The 25,686-nt window shown below is 35.7% G+C and overlaps 1 protein-coding gene across 24 annotated transcripts in view; it reads left to right on the top strand.

The window, feature by feature from the left end:
- The window catches only part of SESTD1 (SEC14 and spectrin domain containing 1), a 60,912-nt gene that overhangs the window by 18,236 nt on the left and 16,990 nt on the right, over positions 1-25,686 (top strand). For 19 of the 24 annotated variants that reach the window (XM_075093619.1, XM_075093609.1, XM_075093614.1 and 16 more), the window contains 6 exons: positions 3,466-3,556; positions 5,326-5,439; positions 17,212-17,325; positions 19,667-19,764; positions 20,177-20,232; positions 22,709-22,920. In XM_075093619.1, coding sequence (XP_074949720.1) covers positions 3,466-3,556; positions 5,326-5,439; positions 17,212-17,325; positions 19,667-19,764; positions 20,177-20,232; positions 22,709-22,920 — 685 coding nt within the window. The remainder of the gene's footprint in view (positions 1-3,465; positions 3,557-5,325; positions 5,440-17,211; positions 17,326-19,666; positions 19,765-20,176; positions 20,233-22,708; positions 22,921-25,686) is intronic. The other 5 variants (XM_075093626.1, XM_075093624.1, XM_075093613.1 and 2 more) reach the window with 1 other exon arrangement.

Here is a 25,686-nt window from a genome sequence, read left to right as displayed (position 1 = left end):
TTGTTTCAAATGTGATACTGTCTGACTGAATTAGAAACACACATACCAATAAACTAAGGGATATCTACTAAGGCTTGCGTATGTCCTTCTATCTTTTATTCTGTATATCTGGCTTTGGGGTTGGGTTTTTTTATAATGTGTATTTCCTCACTCCTTTCTTGGGATATCCTTGGTAATGTCTTTTTAATGACTGTGCACTTAATTGCTATGTAGATTAATGAGCCATTCTAATGAAACTCCTAAGCTTACAAAGGTAGCATTCCCCAAAGTAAAACAGCTTCATCCTCTTTCTTTCTTTACTATGTGGCTAATCTTTGTAGCTTGTAGTGCTTAAGTTTGCACTGAGTCTAAAAATATATGAAGTCTTAATGAAGTTAGTAATCAACTCAGATCTTTAAAGTTAAGATGCTGTTTAAATGTGGTGAATGATGACTTGAATATCCTGTCATCCAGACCTTGCTGTAAAACCATTGTTAAGTTCTGCGTGTTACCCTGCAAGCTTATAGTGACAGTTCTTGGTCCTAGCTTAGTTAACTACTTTTTTTTCACTTAAGATCCAGAGGTTGATCTTTATCATAGCTTTGTTTTGTTTTGTTCTGCCACTGATTTGAAAAGGAGAGAAACCCCTCAGGTAAATGCTTGCCTATGTATCCCTTCAAGTACCTCTTCTGGAAACAGAGGACAAGTGGCATAACTAAAGACTGCTTATTAGTGTATAAATGTTTTTAAAACACAATTAAATGATCCAATTTTTTTGTAGTTGAGACTGCTTAAAAAATTCTATTTGGGGAGAGAAGCAAAGAATAAGTTCAGGTTGCTTACAAGTAAAACATCAATAGGTATATGAGTATATTGCACAATGTTTTAGTCACGGAAGTTTTAGGGTTTTTCAAACAGCTTGTTGTCTTTTGTAAAGTGATGAAAATCCCAAATGGTCATCCATGCAAGTCATCTCATTGATTTAAGGACTTGGCAGTATTTGTGGAACAGGTGCAGGCATTGTTGTTCTAAAGAGCATTAATTATTCTGCAGTCTCATCCTGATGTATGTTTTTACATACATTAGTGTAAAAATTACTGTCTGAAAATTCAACCAAAGTACTCTTTATACTTGGTACAAACTGGGAAATCTGTTTGAAAGCAAAGTTCAGTGTTTCTACATCTAATGTACTGTTTGTCAGTTGTGGAAGAAAATGACCTCTCCTTTATGGTGGCAATATGAAAAAATAATTGTCGGATTTGCTTGCATGTTGTTTTTTAGTGGGAAATACAAACTTTTTGGCCTAAGCACTTGCCTTTTTTTTCGTTCTGGAACTGAACAATGCTTAAAAAAAAAAAACAGGTTTGGGCAGGGATGTTGTCCCAAACCCAGATAGCTGTCAAAAAAACATTAATGTTACTATTTTCCCCCAAGTTCTATGTGTAAGATAACCTAATATTTAATTCAGTCGTGCATGCCATTATGTTGTAACTATAACTGTTTTGACATATGCATTCTAGTGTTGATGGACAGCTGTATCCAAAATTTGAGAGGCATTGCTGTTTATAGTGTTTTGGGTAAAAATTCTTTGGCAGGTGATGTGGGGGGAGTGTTTGTATGTGTAAAGCTTTCACCAACCTTCAGACAATTTATTCCTAGTGTTTCAGCTACTGTTACACCTTTCTTTGCTATTTGATGATTTTCTTTGGGTTCTGAAGGCATCCTCAGAATCCAAGAAAAATAAAAGTGGCAATGTTATGCTATTGCCTGTGCATACTGAAGTTTGCTTCCTTTGTATTCTGTTTCTTTTTTTCTTTTAAAACTGTCATACAAACATTTATGTTTGAGTGTTGGATAAACTTTGCAGAAGTGGTAGTTCACTTTTGAATTTGGTTGTTTGGGTCTTTTGGGTGTGTTTTTGTGTGTACGTTTTGTTTGGTTTGTGTGGGTTTGCTTTTTTTAAAAAACCCTAGGTCTAGTAGTAGGGGAGAGCAGATTCTGATGCTACTAGATTTCAGTGAGCCTAAGAAAGCCATGTCTCAAGATTCTATAGTGACACTTCTTATCTTGTTCTTAAAAGTAGTGGTAGTGTGCCTTTTGCATTCATTCTGAATAAAAGTTGAATGCACAAAGCCTTGAATATTCAGAGTGCTTCTAGGAAAATCATGTGTGTTATCCTAGAGGTTCCTTAAAACTAGAAGTGTGTATGGATTGGCAGTCAACTTTGTAAACTTTTTTCTTCCTAAATAGACTAGTAAGGTGTCTTTTTTTAAAAATTTTAAATTCTAAGATAATTTTGTCTTTCGCCCATACCTGATGAAGCTCAGATTAAACATGACACAAATTGCAGTCAAATTTCTTAGTGTGAAACATAATGCTTACTGTTACATGCAAGTTGCTTTGTTTTTTGTAAGCTAAGGAGATCACAGAAATGGCTTTTCTGTAATTACAGATTTGGGTGCTAAAGATTACGTAATCCTTTTCTGCATCATGTAAATGTCATGGTTTTTTTTTTTTAGTTACTTATAACTTTGGGCACAGTAAGTTCAATGTAGGACATGATATCTATTGTGGTAACTAATACTAAGATTATGGGCTCACTTCCATTGTACTTCTCTGGCTGCTGCTGTCCTGGTTGTGAGGAGGTAAAGTTTCCCAGCTGTTGGGACATCCAGAGATTGCTGCCACCATTGTACTCTGCACAGCTGTTATAAGCATCTTGTTGCCAGCTTCTATTAGAAATGAGCAGGAGAGGTCTTTGTGGGAATACACAGAAACTGAGGGAAGTTTTGGGAAGTTTTTAACTATTTTTCCTGTTTGATACTTGAACAGAAATGCTTTGAATTTTTGGCTTTGCAGCTGTTTGCAGCAGGTTTTTTTTTGTAGTATATGCTGACTGAAACCTTATTAGAAGAAAAAGATTATGTCAGTCTAAAATACTCTTTCTTGTAGATCCATATGCAAAGCCTCTGTCCTTGTAGAGGCTTTTTGTGCACTGCAATTCCTAGTCCGTTTGTTCAGGAAAGAAATTTAAGCCTGTTTAGATGGTTTGTTGCTTGGACATGAGTCATGTCAGATATAGCTGCATCCTCAATTCTGTGCCAATTCACTAGTAACCTTGTGAAAACTGACATCCCTTTGTCTTCCTTATGAAACTGTCAACCTACCTCTTCTTCTTTCTGAAGATTTTGTGAAATATATGTTTATGAAACCTCTCCAGAGTTGCTAAAGTTTAAATAAATGCTTGCATTATGAAATACATCTCAGTGCTACTGAGAAACTGTAATTTGGAATATCTATTAATATGCTTGAGCATTAAAATGGAAAATTATTTCTAAATGAGTAAACTTAAGGTTTTTAAAATAGTATTTTTATAAGTAAAAAACTATGTAGTTTTATTTTTCAGTATAGTTGAAATCCAAAGTCATTGTGATATGACACTTGTTCACAGATTGTATTTTTTCCTAAGTGTTTTTCTTCTTTTAGTGAGAAGTGTAAAGCCAGAGGATTTACTGTGATAGTGGATGGCAGAAAGTCTCAATGGAATGTGGTAAAGACGGTTGTGTTAATGCTACAGGTAAATACATTTTTATACACTCGTAGTTGACTGATTAGTTTTATAGATGTGACCCCAATAACTGTGTTTTTGTAGAGGCAGTAATTTCTTTTTTGAGAAATAGGAAATTTATGGCCCTTTAAAATCACAAAATGTGGTTCTGTGACAGAGTTTTGTGTAGTAAGAGACAATCTGAAAAACAGATGATACACCTTGCTCAACGGAGGGACAAATTCATTACATGCTGTGAACACATGATTGTAGGCCTTTTTCTAAAACGGAGTTTTAGTTAAAATACAGAAATACGCTCCTGGCATCAACTGTGACTAGTAGGAATGTCTGCAGGGGAACAGTTCATGCTGATAGTGCAGCTGAGCAGGTTCTGATGCAGTATGCTGTACTACTCGATTTCCATTGGAATTGGCTATAATTGATTTTTTTGTGTTTAGTAGTCCCAATCAAAACTTATATTCTGGATGCTAGACAAAGTAGGAGAAGAAAAAGAAAGTGCCAATTCCCAAATAAAGAAATTAATAACAACTTGTTTAGTTTTTCAGAACTATGGGGTTAAAATAAAGTACTTGTGCTAAACAGTATAGGTTATTTTCTGGTCCTAGTTGTCAAAAAAACTTGCAAGACACACCTATTCTTGACTAAGGTGGCATTCCTATTAACAGTTATAGTAATTGGATCCATTATATTCTGATTATGCTCTTGACTGAGCTTTCACTTCAGCTAATGTGCAATTGTGACATTTAGTGGGAACTTTAGCTAGTGGGGAAGGTATCTGTTTGCCCATGCTCAGATTTCAGTGGCTTCCTGTGAGTATGAAGCCTGCAGAAACAGAAGTTGCACATCTGTATCTTAAATTTGAGGAGGAAGCAATAAATAAGATTTTCATATGTAAACTAGACCCTTGTGCAGACCACTCGAAACTTCCCTCTGCTTGCACACGTGTAGTGGTGGTTGGTCATCAAAGGGACACTTCAGTGAAACACCTGTTTTAGTGCTATGCTTTCTGAGTTGGATGCATATAAATTTTTCAGAATTATATTTTTATAAGTAAAACAAACCATTTTAAGAGAAATCCCATGCACTGTGTTACTTTTATATCAGTACTGTGATTATCTAACTGTTGCTTATTGCTATAGCTGAGTAATTGGGATTATCTGTTCTTTGCTGTCATGCTGAATGTGGATCATAAAATCAGCTTGGTAGGTGAAATTACTGTTGTAGGCTGAGGAATGTTAGTGTGATAATACTTTTATGAATTAATATGCTGAGTTGTCAGTATTAAGCCCTTTCATTCTAGTTTAAGCAAAATATAGAGAAGTATAGGATATAATCTTGACACGATTTAATAACAAAGTACACAATTCTTATCTAACTTTATGATTACAGTTTCATTCTGTGTAGCAAGTGACACTGGTAACAGCTTTGTCCTTAATGTTTGACTTTTTTTGGTAATGAAATGCCATAAATAAAATTGAGTCTAGGCAATAATTCATGTTTTTCTGTACTGATGTATCATGGACTAATGGTTAGGCCTCAGAACTGGGAGTAAAGAGGTTAGATTTTCTTTTCAGTTCTGACATGATTTTGATATGGGATTTAGTGCAATCTACTACAAAGGTCGGAGCCCACATGTGATGTAGATGCAGCTGACTTCGTTTAATTTCTGTCTGTAAATTTTAAGTTCTTGAATAGATGATGACATGTAAGTGGAATTCAGTTCTGTGGTAAATGAAGGTTTAATCTTGAAAATTTTACTTTTTTCATTTGTTCTACAGAATGTTGTTCCAGCTGAGGTGTCTCTTGTTTGTGTAGTAAAGCCGGATGAATTTTGGGATAAGAAGGTTACGCATTTCTGTTTTTGGAAAGAGAAAGATAGACTTGGCTTTGAGGTATGTAGAACTTTTTGTCTACTTCAGACAGAAATACCATTTCTGGTATACTAGAGTAATTGGTTGAAAATTAATGCCTCTTTAAAAATAGTTATATTTGAGATGCTTTGTGGATATCCTTAAACTGCTGTGGCCTTTTAATTTTTCTCTCTTTAAGAATATTAAGTAAAGTAGGGCTCAAATTAGAAATGTGTGGCGTTTACTACTTTGCTCAGCAAGAGGATAAAGCTGTTTGATACACATTGATGACGTTTTGAGTAAGAAACTCAAATTAGTTTACATTTTTTTGACTCTTCTATAATAGACTGTAGAGGTGCGTGTTGTATGGTGTCCCTAAATCAGTAGTAACCGTTTTGAAGAACATCTTGTTGCTGTTGCATGCATGTTCTTTCTTTTTTTTTGAGTTCTCTGACTTTAGTAACAAAGGTTATAGGTCCCTTCAGTTTGCCAAATATGAGGTGATAGTGTTCTTACCTTGAGGCAGAGCGTGTACAAGAGACTGCACAGTAATGTTAGCAGTTCCATTCTTTTATCATTTTGGGAGGTTAATGGAAACTTCAATTTTCCTCTTTTTTTTTGCTAGTCTTGTTTGAACTATACAGCAGGCTTGCTGTACTCACCAAATACTAAAATGTCTACTTGTTTTGTACAACAAAGCTCTTAGTCTCTTTTTGGTGAAATAAATGGAATAGAAAAGTGTTTTGCAGCCTTGTCTAATGCTGTGTAATTCTTTCTGATGGTAAGTTTGTAACATTCTTGAATACTCCTGTAGAAAACTTCATTCTGGGAAAATGGGAATTGGAAGGTGGCAGCTCTAAAGAATCTCTTATGCAGATATAATGCTGGTAATTCATGTGAATTTTGTCCTGTTAAGTCTTGTATCAGACTTTACCTGGAATAGGTGGCTTCATTTTTCAGAAGCAGTTCCTGCATGTGAATATGCTCTGAAGGAGTGTCAGGATAAGATTCCTATTCTTCATCAGATGAGCAAACCCCTCTCCCTTTTTCTTTTTAAATCTGCGTTAAGATTCCCTTTATTACATTACTTCATTTTTTGGTAGTCTGATTTAGAGCCTTATAAGTAAGGAAATCCTGTGCGTTTGCCTTCAGGTTGTGTATCTTACAGACGAAGATCATATTTTCTTTTTGAGCAGTTCTTTAAAGACAGATTTGAAAAGTAGCCCAAGTTCAACAGAGCAATGCAAAGAACCTCTGAACAGCAGCTTGTGTGTTTGAAAGTCTGCAGCCAGCAAGATATTCACCAATAAAGGTACTGAGGTGCCTGAAATTTTGCTACTGGAAGTGGTTCCAACTATGATAATCCTGTGACTTGCGTTACAGTTAGACTCTTGGGTTTCACAGATGTCTGTCTGTCTCTTCACCTGAATCCATTAAGGTGACTGGCAAGGAGGTGTGGTCAAAGTGTATTTTCATACTGAAGTTCAGCATGTAGCACCTCAGTCATAGCTTCTTAATCAAAAACATGATTATCCAAAGAGAAAGACATGAGTATGGTGGTGTCCACCTTTTATAAACTAGTCTATTGTTTGGAGCACATCCAAGATGAGAATTAAAAACAGACTGAACCAGCCATCTGTACTCAAAAGGAAGATTGATTTAAGAGCTTGTGTTTAGAAAGTGACTTAAGTTTGCAATATTCAGTTTCACACGATGCTTTCAGGACATAAGGTAAACACCAAAGTCCAGAGAGTGGCAGTAATAAAGGTGAAACCCCCCTCTTCATCAGTCCCTACTGTCTGATTTAGGCTTTCTTTTCCCATCTGCACACTGTAAATATGGTCCTTGGAAAAGTTCAGGAAGCCTTTGAAGTTGCAGTATAAATATTTTATACAGTATATGTCATGGTATTGCTAGTTTGGAAATTAATCCTCTAGAATAGATTCTTCTTGGATTTTTCTTTAATATGACTTAGCTAGAATCTATTTCTAGACAAATAAGCAGAAAGCCTGCACAAAAATATGTTAATGAAGCAGGGATAATGTTACATGGCTACGATAATAAAGGGATTTTTTTGTTCGACTTTAAGGATTGGCTAACAGTCATTAAATTACTAAATTTTATTAGAGGATTATCAGCTTAGTAATTCTATGAAGCCTGTTCTGTGCTACTGATGATGATGACATTGTTGGCATAGACCATCATAGTTGTGTAACTAAACCTTTTGGTTTCTGTTTTTAAACTACTTTTTTATTACTGAACTGTAAACATTTCTCCCTGACCTGAAGCTTTGATCTAAGATTCTCTTAAATTAATAGTTCTAAAGTTTTAGGAAGAAGAAAATAAAGTATTAGAGACATATTTCATGCAAACATATATCAAAATGTGTCAATTCTAAGAAAAGTAGTCAATAATGCATCATTTTACAAGAAAAATAATAATCCATTAAAACACAGCAGCTGCTTCCTAGGTGGGAGGAAAACTTTGATTTGTTCCCTGATGGCTCATTGTATCTTGGCTTGATGCATGGGCAGATCAGAAGTTTGTGTGAGTAGAGGATGATAACAATAGGTAGTTGCTGAAATCTCATTTTGGTTGGCAGGACTTTGCTCTTGAGTTTCCCTCCTGCCTGGTTTAGAAGCACTGAAAACAGGGTGAGACTGCTTGCTTGCACTGTCAGCTTTGGGGCGGTTGTCATCTGAGGCTGGGTAATGAGCAGCTGTTGATACAGAGTTGCTACAGATGTTTCAAAAGAGGCTGCGTGGTACCATCCTAGCTCATGGCTTCTGCTTGGTTCTTGCGCTTTTTTGGGTTTTCTTTTTTTTTTCTCTGTGCAATAACTCACACTCTCAAATGGCATCCTTCATTACAGGACAGGGAAAGCTGAGAGACAGTAGGAACATCTTGTGCTTTCCCAGATAATGAAGCATCGCCATTGGTATTAGGCAAGCATTTGTTCTTCACCATTCATTAATTCTTGGTTATCTGTTACCAGGAAAGCTGGCTCAGTAAAAATGACCCACCTTCTCTGTGCTCCAAAATATATTTTTGTTAGAGGTAGTGGTATCCCTTTGCTCTATTCCTAATATGAGTACAGAGCACTGATAAGGCTATGGAAGCCTCTACCTTGTGCACAAATCTACAACTGCAAAATTTGTTACTGGCAGTAAAAAAAAACAACCACCAAGATTTGTGTAACTACTAGGAAAATCCAAGATTGCTTTTGTACCAATTAAATAAATATGATCTAAAAATTTAAATGAAAGTATGAAATCTTTTTATTCACTTGAGAGTGTCATCTATTTGAAGTAAATGCTATGTAACTGTGACTTCTAATTTCTAATGGGGCATCACATCTACCTCCTATTTTCTGCTACCTGATCTTAATACCTTGCTTAATATTGCCTTATGAAGTCATTAATCACAATGCCTCCCTTTCTGTTCAAAGGCAGAGATCCTTCAGAGTGAGATGTGGTGATGGTGAGTTGCAAAGCACTGAAAGTAAATGTGGGAACTGAGATCAAAAGGCTACTGGGTGGATAAGTACAAAGAGGTGGGCTGATTCAGCTGAGTAAAAAAGTGCATATCCTTACTCCTGCTGCAGGTCAATTCACATTCATCCTCCAGCAGAGCTTTCCTCTGTTCCTTTATTCCTCCCTGAAATGCTTATTAACAACGAGCTCGTGTTCATTGAAGCAGTTTTTTTTCTGGTCCTGTGCCCATGCTTCGTAAGAGGAGAGTTGTCTTAATTGTTCCAAGTGTGTCTTTCAGCTGAAATGTTGCATATGTTACAGTGTAATACTTAATATTGTTAATGTTTTAAAACAAATGAAGAACAGGGTTTAAACATAGAAATTTCCAACTGTGTTTTGGAGGGTTGGGAGGTGCTGTTTTTTGTTTTCTTTATTAATGTACTCTACATAGGGATGTGAAACAAATCACTCTTAGTAGCTGTAGTGTGTTGTATTTGGCTGTGAGTTTTTCATACGAAGACAACTAGGATAGCTGGAGGAAAATGCATACCATAAAAGTAGAAGAAATGTACAAGTTCTGCATATGTTGCAGTTTTTACACAATGCAAAATTGCCTGCAGACTGGGTTTTTTTCTGCATGTGCCATTCATTTCAGGGAATGGGAGCAAAAATAATCTCTGAGACTGGTTTAGCTGTTAGATTAGTCCTTTGAAAATTAGTTTGTGTGGAAAGCAGGGAGGAGGAAAGTCTGCTTGCTGTTCTCATCCTAGTGGAAATCATGGAGCAAAATTTAAAAGTTCACCTAGGATTGTGAGATAAGAAATTAAGGGCTAGGTGGTTTTAAAAAAAGGAAAAAGAGGAAGGAAAAAAGGGTGACAAACTACTGGAAAATAGTTGGAAAAAATCAGACCTTAGAGTATATAGCAAAAGGATCCTGATAGAACTACTCAGACTTTGGACTTCAGGACTAAGTGTTGCACGTTTGCACTGTAGCAGCTTACAAGTCTAAGTCTCTCGTAATAGTGTCAGAAATTTGTTAAAATCGTATATCAGCAGAATCTACTCTGGAAAATCTTGTCTCTAATGTGAAATCCTCATTATAGAGAGGCGTACAGAAACATAAGAATCACATTTTTGCTTGAAAATTTCCTGTGTATCAACCTGTTTATGGTCCATATACTTGCACATTAGAATTGCTATGAAAGAAATATTAGCTAGCTGACTCCTTTTGGCATTTTATGTAGTTGAAAAACGTTAGTAAGATCTTGTCATTTGTGTAAAAGTTTAGGAATTGTTTAAGAAAACAACTGGAAAGGCTAAATCCAATGTGATTAGACCAGTGTTTCATATCAGTCCCCAATTCAAGTAAAGTGAACTTTTTCTCTAAGTCAGTGGTACCTACTACCTAAGTAGATATTTACCTTCTCTAGGCTAACAATATTTATTGTGAAAGTGATTAAATATCTGTTATGTGGTTAAAGCAGTCCTTAATGTTCCAAAATACAAGAATCTCCACCCCAAATACTTTTATATGTGCTTTCTTTGGTGCCATTGAAAACACACTGTGGTCTAGAAGTTTCTACTGTGTTATGACAAGAAGTTTATATACCGCTTTGGCATTTTGAAATTAACAATTGTTACTACATATATCTTTATATCTTAGCTCTCGGTATTCTACTTGGAAATTGTGGCACAATCGTTCTTTCAAGAATAATTCTAATAAGCAGAATATTACTCCACAGAATCAAGAATGAAAAACACTGTAGAAAATCTTTAATTTGTGTCAGATCTTCCACTGTTTTAATACTGAGGCATCTAAATTTGTAGCTTTCATGGACCTTCCCAAAAATGCGTATAGGAGTCCCTTTTTTTTTTTTTAAATCAAAATGATGTTCACTTAAATGCATCTTTCTTTTCATCCGCATGTGTCTTTGCTGCTGTTTTAACACTGGAGGCAATGGGTTCGTTCTTCTAAAAACCTGGGCCAAACCAGGGAATTGTCCCTGTGGAGCTGGAGTATGTAAGCCATCATGCTCTAAATTCAGCCTTAAAGAAGGGTGTGTTGGAAAATAACAGATTGTGTGTGCCTGTTAGTCTCTTCTCCAGGACAGAAAAAGATGGTGTGCTAACTATTAGCGTGAGCCCTGGAGGGGAACATGAATGAGGGGGCAAACCCGTGAGTGCTTGAAAGTGAACGAGACAGTTACTGGGGGTGGAGTTGACAGTCTAGTGCATATCTAGATTCTGCTGGCTGCCCTTGGATTTCTAGTATGCCAGATTTCTGTGTGATACTGGCCAGATAAATATTTAACTTGTGTTTCTTGGTGTAAAGTTAATGCAAATGACCATTGTATAGATTAGTCTTCCATATTAACAAATATCACTCCATCCTACTCAGTGTTTAATCAAATAGTGTTTCAAAAAAAAAGGATTGAAATAATGTTTATCGTCAAACAATAGGATTCTTCTCCTCGAGAAGAGGAAGTCTTTGCTTTATAATTCTGTGGCAATGGATCACTGTCAGACCAGAGATATGGGCAGCTATGTTTTGTCTGCTAAAAGTGCCATAGTTATTCTTGAAATATCACAAGGAGAATAGCTGAGGCCATATTTAAGTTCTTCAGCAGCTCAGTTTGCTGGAGAATAAGCACAGCTAACTTTCAAAAAACACAAACACTAATTTAAAAAAAAAAAAAGTTGCTGGCTTTTTTATACAAAAGCTGCATTCAATGTAGTGTGAAAAATGAGCATAAGCTTTCTTCAGTTTGGATTTCTGCACAGGCTGAAGTGCAAAGTTATTCTTGCAAAATCTCTACCTTGTTTGTTCAAGCTTTCCTCCTATTTTTCCAAAGCTGTTTGGATATGTAAGCTGCTGGCATAACAAATCATCAAGAATCAGTCCACTGAGAAAACAGCTTTAAAATTGAGCCCCAAGGACTTTATCAAAATTAAGCACTTTACACTTATCAACCAGGCTGTGAGCGGGGAAGGGCTATCTGGGCTTCCCAGTGTTTCTTGGCAGAATCCTGGGGAAATGAAAAAAAACCAAAACAAACAAAACACAAAACCAAACCCTCTATTTATACCTGTTTGAATTAAATTTGTCTAAAATTACCAGTCAGTGACCAGATCAGTATAACCAGCTTTTTCCGTGCTTTACTTTTTTTAAAAGAACATTAACAATATTTTAGAAATTACAGATTCTTATATTCCAGTAAGTAAATGAAAAAAAGTGTTAAATATTTTGATGCTAGTTCATTAAAATTAGTAAATGGAGGCAGTGATGCTGTATTTGTATTGAGTGAATACTTTACAGTAGCTACATTTGTAGTCAGTTACATTGCAATGTAACAAATTGGAACTGATAATCAAAACATATTATTGTATATGTAAATGTTCTTGCCAGTAGTTGCCTTTCTATCACTTTTGCATCACATCAAACAGGTAATACTGTGTATAATATATACATTAAATTATTATTAGAATATGTTTCTAAACATGCATCTAATTTCCTACTAGTATCACTTAGTACCCACGTGATCATGAGGATTACTTAAAATAAGTGAGAAACTGTGGTACATGTTGGTAATGCACTTTCAGCCCATATAAACTTCTCAGTAGTTGAACATACCTGGTAAGAATTCTTTACAAAGGATTGGTAACTTGGTCAGACCTTTTTGCTTGTTGGATATTGGGTTGCTTGAAGTGTAAAACAAAGCCCGACACCACCACCACACCACACCACCCGCCACCCCCCAGAAAAGCCCAAACCAAACCACCCAAAAATCCTTAAACCAAAACCAGGCTAATAAATTATAGATGGCATAGACATGTGTATGTAATGAATTATTTTATCCATTTCCATAAACCTGTTTTGTGAGGATTGGCTTTGTTCTGTGAAATCCAATGTGTTTTTAGGTTTACACTGTCGTGTAAATGTCAGTTAATAATATTTTTTCTAAGAGATGACACCAATTATTCTTAAACTAAATTTGATTTTTAAGATCTTTTTATGCCTGAGATTAAAATTAGGATTTAGTCCCCTTACAGTGCTTCTGTACCTATTTCCTGGTATAAAGATTTTGATCTGATAATAGGTGTAGAATACTACCATCCAATTTAGATAACTTTCTTAATTTATCCCAGAACTTGAATATATTACTCATTGATACCAAGCTATGAAGATTAGTAGATATTTACTTTTCTCTCAAGAAGCTTTCATGCTTAATTTTCACTTGTTTAAATTTTGTATTCTCAAGGGACATGTGCCGTGTTCTTTTAGAAAGTAACTGCTCCTTTCTAGATTCAGTGGCATGGTTGCTGTGATATACTACGCTTAAGAAAAAAATGCCTTGTTACTGAAATTTTACACCGTCCTGTTGTCCAGTAACTTCTGGGTTTGACTCTGAGACACTTGTGTTAAAGAGCTTTTTCATTTCTTCCCTCAAGAAAGTTCAGATGGGTGTGTTTAACATTTTGGTGGTAGTTTTACATGTCCTGTTGAATATCCAGAATTCCCCTCTGATCTTGACATCTGCCTCTATCTCATTGCAGATGATCAGTGAAAATAATTACAAAAACCAGCAAGAGAGGTCAGCTTTGTAGAAACAGAATTCAGAGCTCTTTTATTATGAAAGATCGGTGTTCGTAGCACTGTTGCATGGGAGAAATAAGTGCTGTATTTTCCAATAAAATTAAAACAACCTTTTAAGAATTGCCAAACAAACAAAAAACCCCATGTACTGCAAAGTCTTGTGCTTCAACTGCAAAATTTCCTTATTTTCCAGGAGTGAGACTGCAGTTATTTTTTTCTAGTAACGCCTGCTTACTTCTCCCAAAGCACTGTTCTGAGGTATTTCTGCAAAGGCTTTTGTAATGTTTTTGCCAGCCAACATTGTACAAAGCAAGTTTACTGATTAGAGTAGAGCAATGATGAGAGCTGCTACCACTCTTCTAAGTTTTAAAAAGAGCTGAGTACATACAATGATGATAGGGACTCTGATCTGTAGCAAACAGGGCATATTTGAAACCTACTACCACTGTCAACTTATTAGCTGTCACTGCTGTCAGAAGTGGTGGATCAAGTGGGAAGCGAAGCAAAGATTTAAGGATTCAATAATTAATACTTTTTTCTGTCTTACCATCTGTCCAGATCTATTCCCTTAGGGAATTTAAGCTGCTCACTTTAATATCCAACTGTAGTCTGCTGTCCAAAGGCTTTTACTTTGTATTATGAAAACTTTTTTTTCTCTGGAGTCAATATAATAAGATGACTTTGCAAAAAAAAAAAAAAAAATTATTCCAGTTGTAAGCAAACAGTGGGATATTTCTATTTTTATAACTGTAAGTGGTTCTTCATCTGTACCTGTGTCTTATCCAGGAGTATTGAGAGCTGGTCAAGCAATAGAAAGCCATCATTATTCTTTTCAGAGGGAGGAGAAAATGAAGATGTTCTCTGTGGCTAGTGGACTAGTGCAGTTTGGTAATCATTATTTTTAAAGGGAAGGATGACAAATAATTCTAAGTATGCTGTTAAATTATTAAACTGTTGAGGATTTTGAGGAGCCTATGTGACTAAAAGCTATGTGAAGCACAGCAGACAGTATGTCGAAGTGTGAAATTCAAATGCAAAGGTGGAATGCTAATTCATAAAGAAAAACTTTGTCAGGATTTGGTAATTTGACATTTATTTTCACAAAAGGTCAAAGATAATTACTGTGATTGGATTTTGAAAAGTTTTAGGAATCTGACAAAAAAATTTGCATGCTATAGGTGCTGAACTTTAAGTAGAATTTGTATCTTTAAAAAAGTGTCTTTTCCCTGTGCAGCTTCACACCTACTATTTTTCAATATTTTTTTGTTTTTATTTTTTTCTTTGGTCCTTGGTTTATGTTCTTATGGACTATTAATCTGTGGTAGCTGATCAAAACAGTATTTCAGTACCTTAAGAGGCAAATTGCACTTTTGACACCTAGAAATATCAGAGTTACTAATCTAAAGCATATGGAGCATGTTACATCAGCAGTGCTACTAGTCTAGGTCTAGAACAAGAGCTAAATTCTGTTCAGGAACCTCCCTTCTACCACCACCTTGTCAAAAATTCAAATCTTTACTTTTTTTTTTTTGAAGTGTTCAGGCAGGATTTCTGCAGTTATCCCAGTGAACAGTCAATAAACAATTTAAGAAAGACACAGTTCAAAAAAAAAAAAAAAAGAAAAAAGAACCCTAGAGAATGGATGATTTTTGGAGCGGTGCCTTAAGTTACAATAAGTCTTACTATTGAGGTGGAAGTTTCTTTTTCAAAATTTTTCTAATAAGGTGCAAAAGAAATCTGTGTCCTTTGACCAAATCTCACTCGTGGGGTGGGTTTTTTTGTCGGAGGATTATTTTCTTATATAGCTAATATGTTTGTTACAGGCAGGCTTTTCTTTGCAAGAAAAAATTTGTTTTGAAATGTTTCCCTGGTACAAGTTTGTAAAGCATATCCCTTGCCCACTCTCCTACTTGAAGGATCTCAGTTTTTAAAAAAAAAAAAAATGATCAGACATAAGTGGTCTCAATCCAGTCTATCCTTTTCTTCAGGCTATTTGTGGTGGTGTTTTTTTTTAACAGGTATTTCAGTGATGTGTACCAGCTGCCCTATCTACTTTAGTTTCCATACCAAAAGGTCCTGATTGAGTAAATTAATTTTCTCCTTTTTTATAAACTCAGAGTTGAAAAGAGAATGTAAAAATGACCTAAAATATAAATGTGTGCCTGAAGAAGGAAGAACGAAGGCCTTTTTTTTTTTTTTTTTTTTTTTCAGACCTAAAGTCATCTGGGGTTTGGGATGGATACTGGCATTACTTAAAGAAACTACAAGCTAATGCCATTTACGGCAGCTACATACTGTTAAGAATACAGGAGAATAGCCTATATTTGCTGAATGTTACTGGAAAATGTTCCTGTACATTAAATATTGGAACATTTGTTTGGAACTACTCTGGATTATTTAGTTGTAAGAATTGAAAAAATCACAGTGTGATTCCTGTTGGAAGAGACCTCAGGAGATACCTCTAGTCCAACTTCCTGCTCAAAGCAGGACCATGTCTGAGGTTAGACCAGGTTACTCAAGGCTTTGTCTATTTGGGCCTTGAAAAACTTCCAAGGATGGAGACTGTGCAACCTCTACTTTCAGTTCTTAAAGGTGGCCTATGGTGGTTGACTTGAATGGCTTTTGTTCTCAAAACCTGCCTCAGAAACATAGTATTTTCATGAATGATTTTGGTATATTGAATTGGTTTAGTGATCTAAACAGGTCAGAACTGTCCTGAAGTAGTGGAAGACAAAACCCTTGAAGTAATTTTAAGGAGAAAACGTGTAAGTTTTTAGGATGGGTTTTCTGTCTTCCAGTGTCTGAAGGAACACGGAGCTGGATTAGAAGTAGAAGGCTATTTACAGGTGGCTCTTTCCACATATTCTTGTCCCCCGCAAGAATATGCGCATGGTCTGATGGATTCTCAAAATTGTCTCCACTTTCTTCTTTTCCTAGTGATGTATTGCCAATATGTCTGCTTCCATATAGAGTTTTTTCCCACCAGAGTTTTATTCTAGCCTTAGCGTATCATGCATCAAAGCAACCTGTGCTGCCAACTTTTGTTTTAGGCTTATATGAATAAGGCTCAGCTAGGAGCCTCTAGAATGCAGGAATGAAGGGAAGAATTTAGTCTTCTGACTAGCAGTGAACATGTGTTTTCCTTTATTTCCTGAAGTAGTTGATGAACTAGTTTTTTTCCTAGGCAGATGACTCAGGCTTTTAAGCATACTAAGATTTGATTTTGACTAGTCATGGAAAGACTGTGGTTGATCCAACTCTTGCTGAGCGTATTTGCACAGTAAATGCAAGCACTTAACTTTTATGGCACAAACTCACCTCTAGAAGTATTGCAGGTGAGTGATAAAAATACCAAGTGCTTTGCAGTATGATATCCTGCTACTATATTCACTAAAAATAGATTGTGTTGTGTATGACTTAATCAAGAAGCATCAGTTACCGCCAAGAAAACAGATAGGCAAGAAATATATTTTGTTTTCCTGTTGTAAATAGAGAAGGTGGTAGAGATGATGCTCTTAACAGGATTATGCATGAGATATACACTGCGTATTAAAATTACTTGTGTGTGTTAGGCCCGTGTTAATTGCAACCGTTCATTTAAATATTTAGCAGTAAAAGGGTCGCTTTCTCTGAACCACAGAAAGGTCTGCTCAGTACCTCTAGACACGCTTAACAGCTGCTCAGGTGCTTAAGGAAAAATGTAAGCATTACTTACAAGCATACCTGAAATTTCTTTTGTTGTTGCAGGTTATTTTAGTATCTGCAAACAAGCTGACTCGATATATAGAGCCATGCCAACTAACAGAAGATTTTGGAGGAACTCTCACTTATGATCACATGGATTGGTTGAATAAGAGACTGGTTAGTTTTCATGGTGGTTTTTTTTTTTTTTGCTTTTTTTAAAATGTCATTCTTGAGCATTGAATTTTCATTTGTGTAGGAACTGCTAAGTGTGTAGAAATTGTCATGTGTGTAGTAGTACAGTTCAAATGCATGAAGTCTTATGATGATAACACTGGATTTGCTCAAGGAATGGTAAAGCTAATGTAATGAATTTGTTGAACCAAGGAGTTCCTTAATGAAGCTGTCTTCTAGACTCTCACTCTAGAAGAGCTTGAGTGTATGATGTAGTCACTACAAAGGGAAATTGTTTGGCTGCTGATAGGAGAAATCCAAAACAAGGGGGAAATACTTGGACTCTGCAGATACTCTGAGGTTGGTTTTCTCTTAGGCCTTGGTTCCTGTGGTTTGAAGCTGTCCTACACTAAAACCTCTGTAAATACAGCTTCCCCAGTAGATACAGAGATGCAGTAAATGTCTAGGAGCAAGTATGCTCCTAAATCATAAATAGTCATGAATTGTTTAAGCAACTGTTGGTGCGCATAGCACTCAATGTTTTTAATCCGTTCTTCACAGGTAGTTGTTTTTTAGTTACTTAAACAGAATTTTCAGAACAATACTTAATCTTCAATGAAACAGTGTGTCCCTTTCCCATGCAATCTATTCTTAAAATGCACATCTCCTCCTAGAATCTCCAGGTAGGATCCTGGACAAGGAATACTCCACAGTGTGCCCCAACCACAACTACCCAAAGCCTTCAAACGGACCCAGCCAATCTCACAGCAGTGCTTCCCCCTCAAGAAAATTTCAGACCTTACACCATGTGTACCATGTTTTTTTTGCTGAATCTTGTCAAATTGTGTGTTCAGACCCAAGGGCAGAGAGAGCATCACCTGCTGTGCAGCTTTTTTTCTACTGATCTTTTTTGCACGGCCTTTGTGTCTGTATTAGGGCAAGGCAGCTTGTTTCTTCTCTGCCTGAAACTGAGAGCACCTGGACACAGGGGAGGGAAGGGAGACCTAGTATTTTCATTGTCATTCACTTCTGTCTGGTATATACAAATCTGGCTTTTACTCACTTATTCCTGCCTTCATAAAATTCATAAGGACAGTACTTCAACTCTAGCTGGGACTTTTGCTTTATCTGTGCTTGAGAGTATAACTGAAAACTTCTTTCTCCTGTCTCCTCTCTTGCCTTGTTCTGCTTGTTTTGTATATTAATGAAGAACATCCTCCATTGCTACTCCTGAATTCTGAAACTAGACAAGAGGGCAGAAAGGTTGTTTAAGGTACTAGCTGAAAAATAGTTTACAATGGTTTATACATTTTAATTCTATGGATTTTTCCCTTTTGTAACAACTGAATTTAGCTTGTATTTTATAAACTACCCTCTTATAAATTGTTTTTTTAAGACCTGTCCACCTCATGTGTTTTTGTTTTCCCTGAATTTACGTAGACCTAGATATGTTAAAGAAGGCTTATCTGCAGGCTATTGATTAATAATGTATTAACACCAAAAAAACCCTGAAAGTTATTGGGCATGTCACTTGGGCCCTGGATCATGATCAGTTCTGTTAAAAAACAAACCAACCCCAAAAAAAAAAACAAACCAAAAAACCTCCAAACCAACCTACCCCACAAACTAAACAAAAGCACAAACAAACAAGAAAACCCAGCCAACTAACCAATAAATGAAGAAAAAAAAAAAAAAAAACAAAACCAAAAAACCCCAAAACCAACCCTCAGAGGTCAGGTGCAGAGGAATCATCTGAACGGTACCCAGTGTTTGACTGTACAGGCCTTGTTATCTGAGATCAGAAGCCCCTATACTCAAAGAAACTGATAAGGGTATTCCTTTATATATAAATCTTTATCTTAGTTATTCATTACAATATAGCCCCTGTTAGTAGTCATTAAAAGCTGGGGTCTTCACAAAGTTGGTTATTTTAATCCACTCAAGTGAGCTGTCAGATGCTTGTGTACATGCCTTGATTCTCTATCATTATTCTTTAAGTAAACCTTAAGGCTTAAATGAAGATGTAGAATAAATATGTCCATAAGAACTTACAGGTTTTGCAGAAATCTCAACAAGATTTCAGTATTTTAGAATTCAGTCCATCTTTGTTATACTCAGTGTAATATTTACAATCTCCCTATGGAATATTAGTGCTCTTAGGTGTTCCCTGAAAAAAACCTTATATTTTCTACTCTTTCTACCCTACCATCTGAATGTTGGGAAGTAATTACACTGTGTAAAGACTGAAGTATGCTAACAGAACTATTGGATAAATTTGCACCGCTGCTCTCAATACTGCCATTTACATAATTTTTATTTCTTAAATTAAAACTTGCATTTTATTTAGGTATTTGAAAAGTTCACGAAAGAATCTACATCCTTACTGGATGAGCTGGCTCTAATTAACAATGGAAGTGATAAAGGAACTCAACAAGAGAAAGAGAGGTGTGTGGTTTGCTTTTTGAAATCAATGCTTTTGGATTATAAAACTTCCTTGGAAATCCAAACAGTATTGAAAATACGGTATGTCTTAAAGTTAATTAAAATTAACTCAAAGTTAAAAAATTTTGAAATATGTAAAGAAATTCTGAAAGTTTAAAGGTAGACTACAATGGATGCTCATTTGGCTATTGACTACATGCAGCTGCACGTCTGTTTTTATACAGTGAGTTGAAAAAGTGAGGACTACTGAGTGAGGAAAGAAACAAACAGTCTCTTAACAGCCTGAGATAGCTCTGGCCTTAAATGAAATTTTTAGTGCTACTGTAATACAAATTATTAATAATGTGTTTGTTACTTAAAGTAATAAAAAATATTGATTAAGCTTATTATTAATAATGTGTTTACTTTATTCAAGATCAATAGATTTGAACTTCCTTCCATCAGTTGATCCTGAGACGGTATTGCAGACAGGTATAGTAAGTTGAAAAATTATAATATTAGTCAACAAAGTAATATTATTAATTTTTAAGCCTGAACTGAAAGCACAGAGGGCATAGTAATTATCTTAGCCATCATCACAATGTAACCGGCTTAACAATTAATGTAATCTTTGTAGGGTTTTAAAAAAATGTTAACAAATAAATGAAAGAACTCCAAATGCGTCTTTTGAAAAAGCTTTTAATAATCCTGATAACATCTTCACAATATTACCATAATTAGTACATTTTGAGAATACATTGTTTCTAGATGATGTCAATATGTTGGCCTTATAGAATGAATTTGTCTCAGCCACCAAATCCTACCATACAGATAGCATTTTCCTACACAACTCTGATAATTTGCATCAACCTAGTTCTGAGCTGACCATCTGTTAAAAGTGAAGCATACTGGCTTCTGAGTCTTTGCTGCTTAGACTCTCCCTTGAGCATTAAACAATTTGGGGTTCTTTGAAACGCTGGGGGTTTTCAGGGTGAATTTTCTATTGGCAATAAAGTATAATAGCAGTGTTGATTTGGGCTAGAAATCTGCTTAATGGTTTGTGCCTTTATAGACTAGGAAGTAATGCAAAGTGTTAAGGTGGTGATCAGAGTCTGAGTGCTCAGAATCCTTATCTTATAGCATCCTATAAACTAATGTCTGGACCACATTTGCCACAGAACTGCTGGCTTTACATGCTCTGTGTGCAAAATTTTAACTTATTTAGATGTGGGATAATATAGTTTGAGTTAAGAGGTGAAACAGTAATTCCTCACTCTGGTCTTTAAAGTTTTTTTAAATACGAAGTGTCTGTAGACACTGTCACTAGATTTTAGTCTAATTGTGCATCCTCCTCTAATGGTAAGATTTTTTTGGACAAAACAACACTTCAGTTTTGTGTAAGTAGATGGCTCCCAAGAATGTTAGTTTATACACATTCTCTGCTTTCTTAATTATGGCATAATGAATTTTTTTTTGAGCTATGAAGTTTAACAACTTTCATTAAATCTTGGGAGTTCCTAAGAGGCAACATTTCATTTTGTTATTTCACTCTATTGCAAGTCTGAGAATAAAAAAGTAAAACTCTTTCCAGTTAAACTTTCCCATCTCTTAGGGGTAAATATGAACAAACAGGCTTTAGATAAAAGGCTTCCATCTTCTGTAGTTACAAGTACTGTTGCTTTTACAAGCTCCAAATCCACATATAAAGTATAGTTCTTGAACTAGATTCTTATAAAATTCTAAAAATGTGTTTACCTTGAAAATGTTCATTCTTTACTGATGAAACAATACAGTAAAAATTCAAAATTATCCCAGTAAAACTGCAGCTTAAAAAAGCCTTTAAGTCTGTTTGCCCTGCAGCTATCTGTGCCTATCTGTGCAGTATTATAAAGGATGAAATCCAAGATGTTTTTTTCCATAGTATGGCAAAATGTATTTCAAGTCTTAAAACACGTTCGTTTCACAATAATATAGGCTAGGTAATTTGAAGTTGCTTGCTACAATCTCCAAAGCCCTTGGCTTTTGACTGTCTAGATAATATCAGTTGAATTTAGAGTCTACTTTTCTGTGCTTTCCTTGAGATATTACAATTTCTATTCTAGTGGTAATTTTTCTTAGTGAACTGGCATGTTACCATTGGAAGACCTGCAGAACCGATGATACTGAATTGGCAAATTTTTCACTTTTACACTGACATTTCTTTAGTGAACAAACACTGTTTTATTTGTTAACTTGTTTGTTGAGCTTTCGGGGAAAAAATTAATGATCTGGGTTTACTAGTAGCATGGTGTTTACATCCTGAAGACTTTACAACAACTTAACAATAACATTCTTTGAACAGTTTAAATACAGGACTAGATAGTCAAAACATACTATTTTCCCATATACAGAAGTTGTTATACTCTATAGAGTCTGTACCCTGATATGGTGCTTAAGAGCACAAACTAAAAGGTGAGAACAGTGAGGAAAAAATTATTGGTTAAAATACTTTGTATTCAGCTCCACACTTCCTATGACAGTTTTGTACATGTTATAAAAGTCATGAAAGATAACAGAGAAATTATATGCTCAATTTATTAGTGCTTCTAGATAATTCATTTAATCTAAGAATAGGAATTGTTTGAGAGATACTTTGGATGCTACACAGTATTTTGAAGTAAATCAGAATACTTATAGTTAAGTCTCAAGACTGTGCTTTGTAATTGTTTATTTACATTAATCAATATGAATGTTAAGGTCACAGTATCCCTTTTATATATCTAAAATTTACCACATACCTGTTTCATGACTGATACATCCCACAAACTGTGGCCAGTGCTCTGCATTAAATGGTATCATTAAATGTGCCCAATGCATGAAAGATTAGCTGCAAAAATGTACTACCAGGTGGTGTAAAGGCAGGCATACTTAGTAATAATTTTTGTACTTGTTTTTGACTCTAACGGCATCATTAAATGTGTTCTTAAAGGTCATGAGTTACTATCTGAGTTACAACAGCGTCGATTCAATGGTTCAGATGGAGGGGTATCCTGGTCTCCAATGGATGATGAGCTACTTGCTCAGCCACAGGTCATGAAGCTACTAGACTCGCTCAGAGAGCAATATACCCGCTACCAGGAGGTTTGCAGACAACGTAGCAAGCGCACACAACTAGAGGAGATTCAGCAGAAGGTAATGCAGGTAAGCTTGGAGTTGCTTTTGAATACTGTGAGGCGGAGGTTCAAACTCAAGTCCCAGACTGTTTCCTGCAAAACTTAGAAGTGAGAGCTTCATGCCTGCTTTCGCTCCTCAAACTGTGACCTGTTATTTTTACTTGACGCTTTACATAGCGGGTACCACAGTGACTTTCTGAAGACTATTCTGATACATGGAGGTGATGAGAAATGTGCTCGCTTGCCATTGTGCTGAAGAACCTTCACATTGTCGCTTTGTTGCGTATAGTGGCAGTGTACCTCAGGTTGTCAAGGGTCAAATGCCTGACCTGTTAATGAAGAGAGGAACACTCACAAATGACACATTTGACTGTAATCTTGCTTGAGAGTTGGTAACTTTCCTCTCCTCATGTTAAGTTCCTGTTACTGAAAATAAGCCATTCCTTATTCCTTAATTTGTCTAATGTTTGGTGCTTAGTAAAGTGATTAAACTCTCTGTATTTCAAGGCTACCCTGACCAGAATGAATACAAATCTTCCTAATCAATTGTGTGTTAAAGGTCATAATGAATTGGTTTGGTCCTTTGGAAACAGGCATGTAATTAGCACTTTCAACATTTCCTCAGTAGAGAAAAGCAAGGAAATGGAATTAATTTATTCCTCTTGTGTTTATTACTTGAAATTAGATTTATATTTTTTTCAAGCTTCTGTACTGTTTGAATATGCATAAAATGGAATGGATATTTCTTTTAACCTTTCAATATTGACATTTCTAATACATGAGGAGTGAAAATCAAGTACTTGCACTTTACAGCGTTCCAGGTATGGGTAAAGATAAAAGTTAATCTTGTTATTTCTAGCATTGAAAATATAAATCTACTCAAGAAATAATTTTCCCTTATGTAGTCATTCAGGTTATTATAAAAATATAAAAAAGCAAATGTCATCTCTAGATATTTTGAGCTGGAAATAATAAAAACAGAGATGAAAATAGTACTGTATAGAATATATTACTATGGCTGTGGGTACAATCAGGTGAGGCATCTTTCTTGAGTTAAAGTTACAGTGGGTGAACAAGATGTGCTGATTGAAATGAAATTTATAACGTACTTCAGCAAACTGTTAATGCATTTAAATAGACTTGTCCACTGGGGCATCAGCCTCATTTTGCAATATTTGTATTAGAAATAGTTTTTTGTTTGCTCTGTCTACATATGGATGCTGCATAGTAAGTGAACTGAGTCACAGTACGCAGGAAAAATGTATTTTGGTGTTTTACTGAGCTTATCAGTTTTATAAAGTGCATTTAAAAGCTCTCTAAATTGCATACAAAGGTATGGGGAAAACTTACTAAATCTAGAAATTGATTTAATTTCCTTTTAGTTTATGGGAGAAAATTAGGCTTACAGAGAAAAGTAAGGAGATGATGGACTTGGAGGAAGCCGTTTCAGGCAAAGTGCTGTGGAATTTTTTGCCAAAACAAACAGAAGTTGCAGTAAACATGCTTGTAGTGTTTTCAGTTGGAACGGGTGTGTAAAAGAAAGTTTTACCATTGTGTTGCTGATTGATTTTTTTTTTTAAATTTTCTTTTATTTTTTTTAGTATGTTGATTTCCTGTTAGGTTTCCTTACAATTACATTCCTACTTCGTTCTTTATATAGCTTTTTATATTGCTAACCACTCCTGGCTTGCTTTTGTGTTCCTGTTTCATTTTCACTATTTGCTCTTTCTGCTTACTGTGAACCACTTAGTTCTTACTCCTGTCTCAAACCCCTCATATTCATAACCACTTGTCTTCTCTTGTATCTTCAATACCCTACTCTCTCTTTTTAACCGCCATTCTTCCTTCTATTCCATAGTTTTGTTTCCCTTCATCTTTCATTCTGCAGATGGCAATGATTTCCAGATGTTTTCTGATGAGCAGAACATTCTCCTAAACAGACTGCTGATGAGCCACTCCGTATGTTACGATAAAATCTAGCTTTCTCCCTCCTTAGGGCAGAGGTGTTAATTACTATTTTTCTAATCTTAATTCAGAAAAATTAATGCCAGGCCTTGCAGTAGTCTAGTAATTAACCATTTAAAAACATATTTTATTAAAATAACATTGCTTGCTTCTCCAGGACCCTTAGTGATTCTTCTCTCCTCAGGTCAAGTATCTGTCACACAAGAATGGCCATGTGTTAAGCTAAGCAGCTCGGAGGCAATGCAGTAGTCGCTGGAAACTTGTAATGGGGAGGTAGTCTTGGTTGGAGAAGGCGCTGCTAAGCAGTAGTCTTGCACACTGTTTCAGGTTTGAATGAGAACTGTCATTTCCACATGAGTTTTCCAGGCCACACTCTGGTTAGAGGGGCATCTGGGTGCCTTCGCTTCTAGGTCCATTCTGTATTTAACCGGAGATGGCTGTGCAGAGGTGCTGAGCACAAAAAACTTTTCTTTAAACAAAAAGAACCTAGAACTGTAGAGTCTTAATTTGCCCTAGAAATGATAAAAGTAAGGAAGACCCAGGATGCTTTTGGAGCAAAGAATATATGCTCTAAAACAGTGCTGCTTATGCAGGGGGGTGAAAAGAGAAGGTAGGAAGACAGGTGTGATGACTAAAAGGTCGGATGAATTGAGTGACCTTCTGTAATGGTAATGGTCATTCTTTATTACTGTTGCAATGTTTGCCTAGCAGCCCTAGAAAAATGGTCTAGTTCCTTTTTCATTTGTCATCACAGTTATGGTGTTACATTGTGTATTGTGTTCTATTTCCTGAAAAACTGTGTGAAACTGTTCTGTCACCTTTCTGTAAA

Source organism: Phalacrocorax aristotelis, chromosome 5, assembly GCF_949628215.1.
Source record: "Phalacrocorax aristotelis chromosome 5, bGulAri2.1, whole genome shotgun sequence".
NCBI classification, from domain to species: domain Eukaryota; kingdom Metazoa; phylum Chordata; class Aves; order Suliformes; family Phalacrocoracidae; genus Phalacrocorax; species Phalacrocorax aristotelis.
The sequence above is the reverse complement of the archived record's forward strand: the minus strand, read 5'-3'. Positions and strand labels throughout refer to the sequence as shown.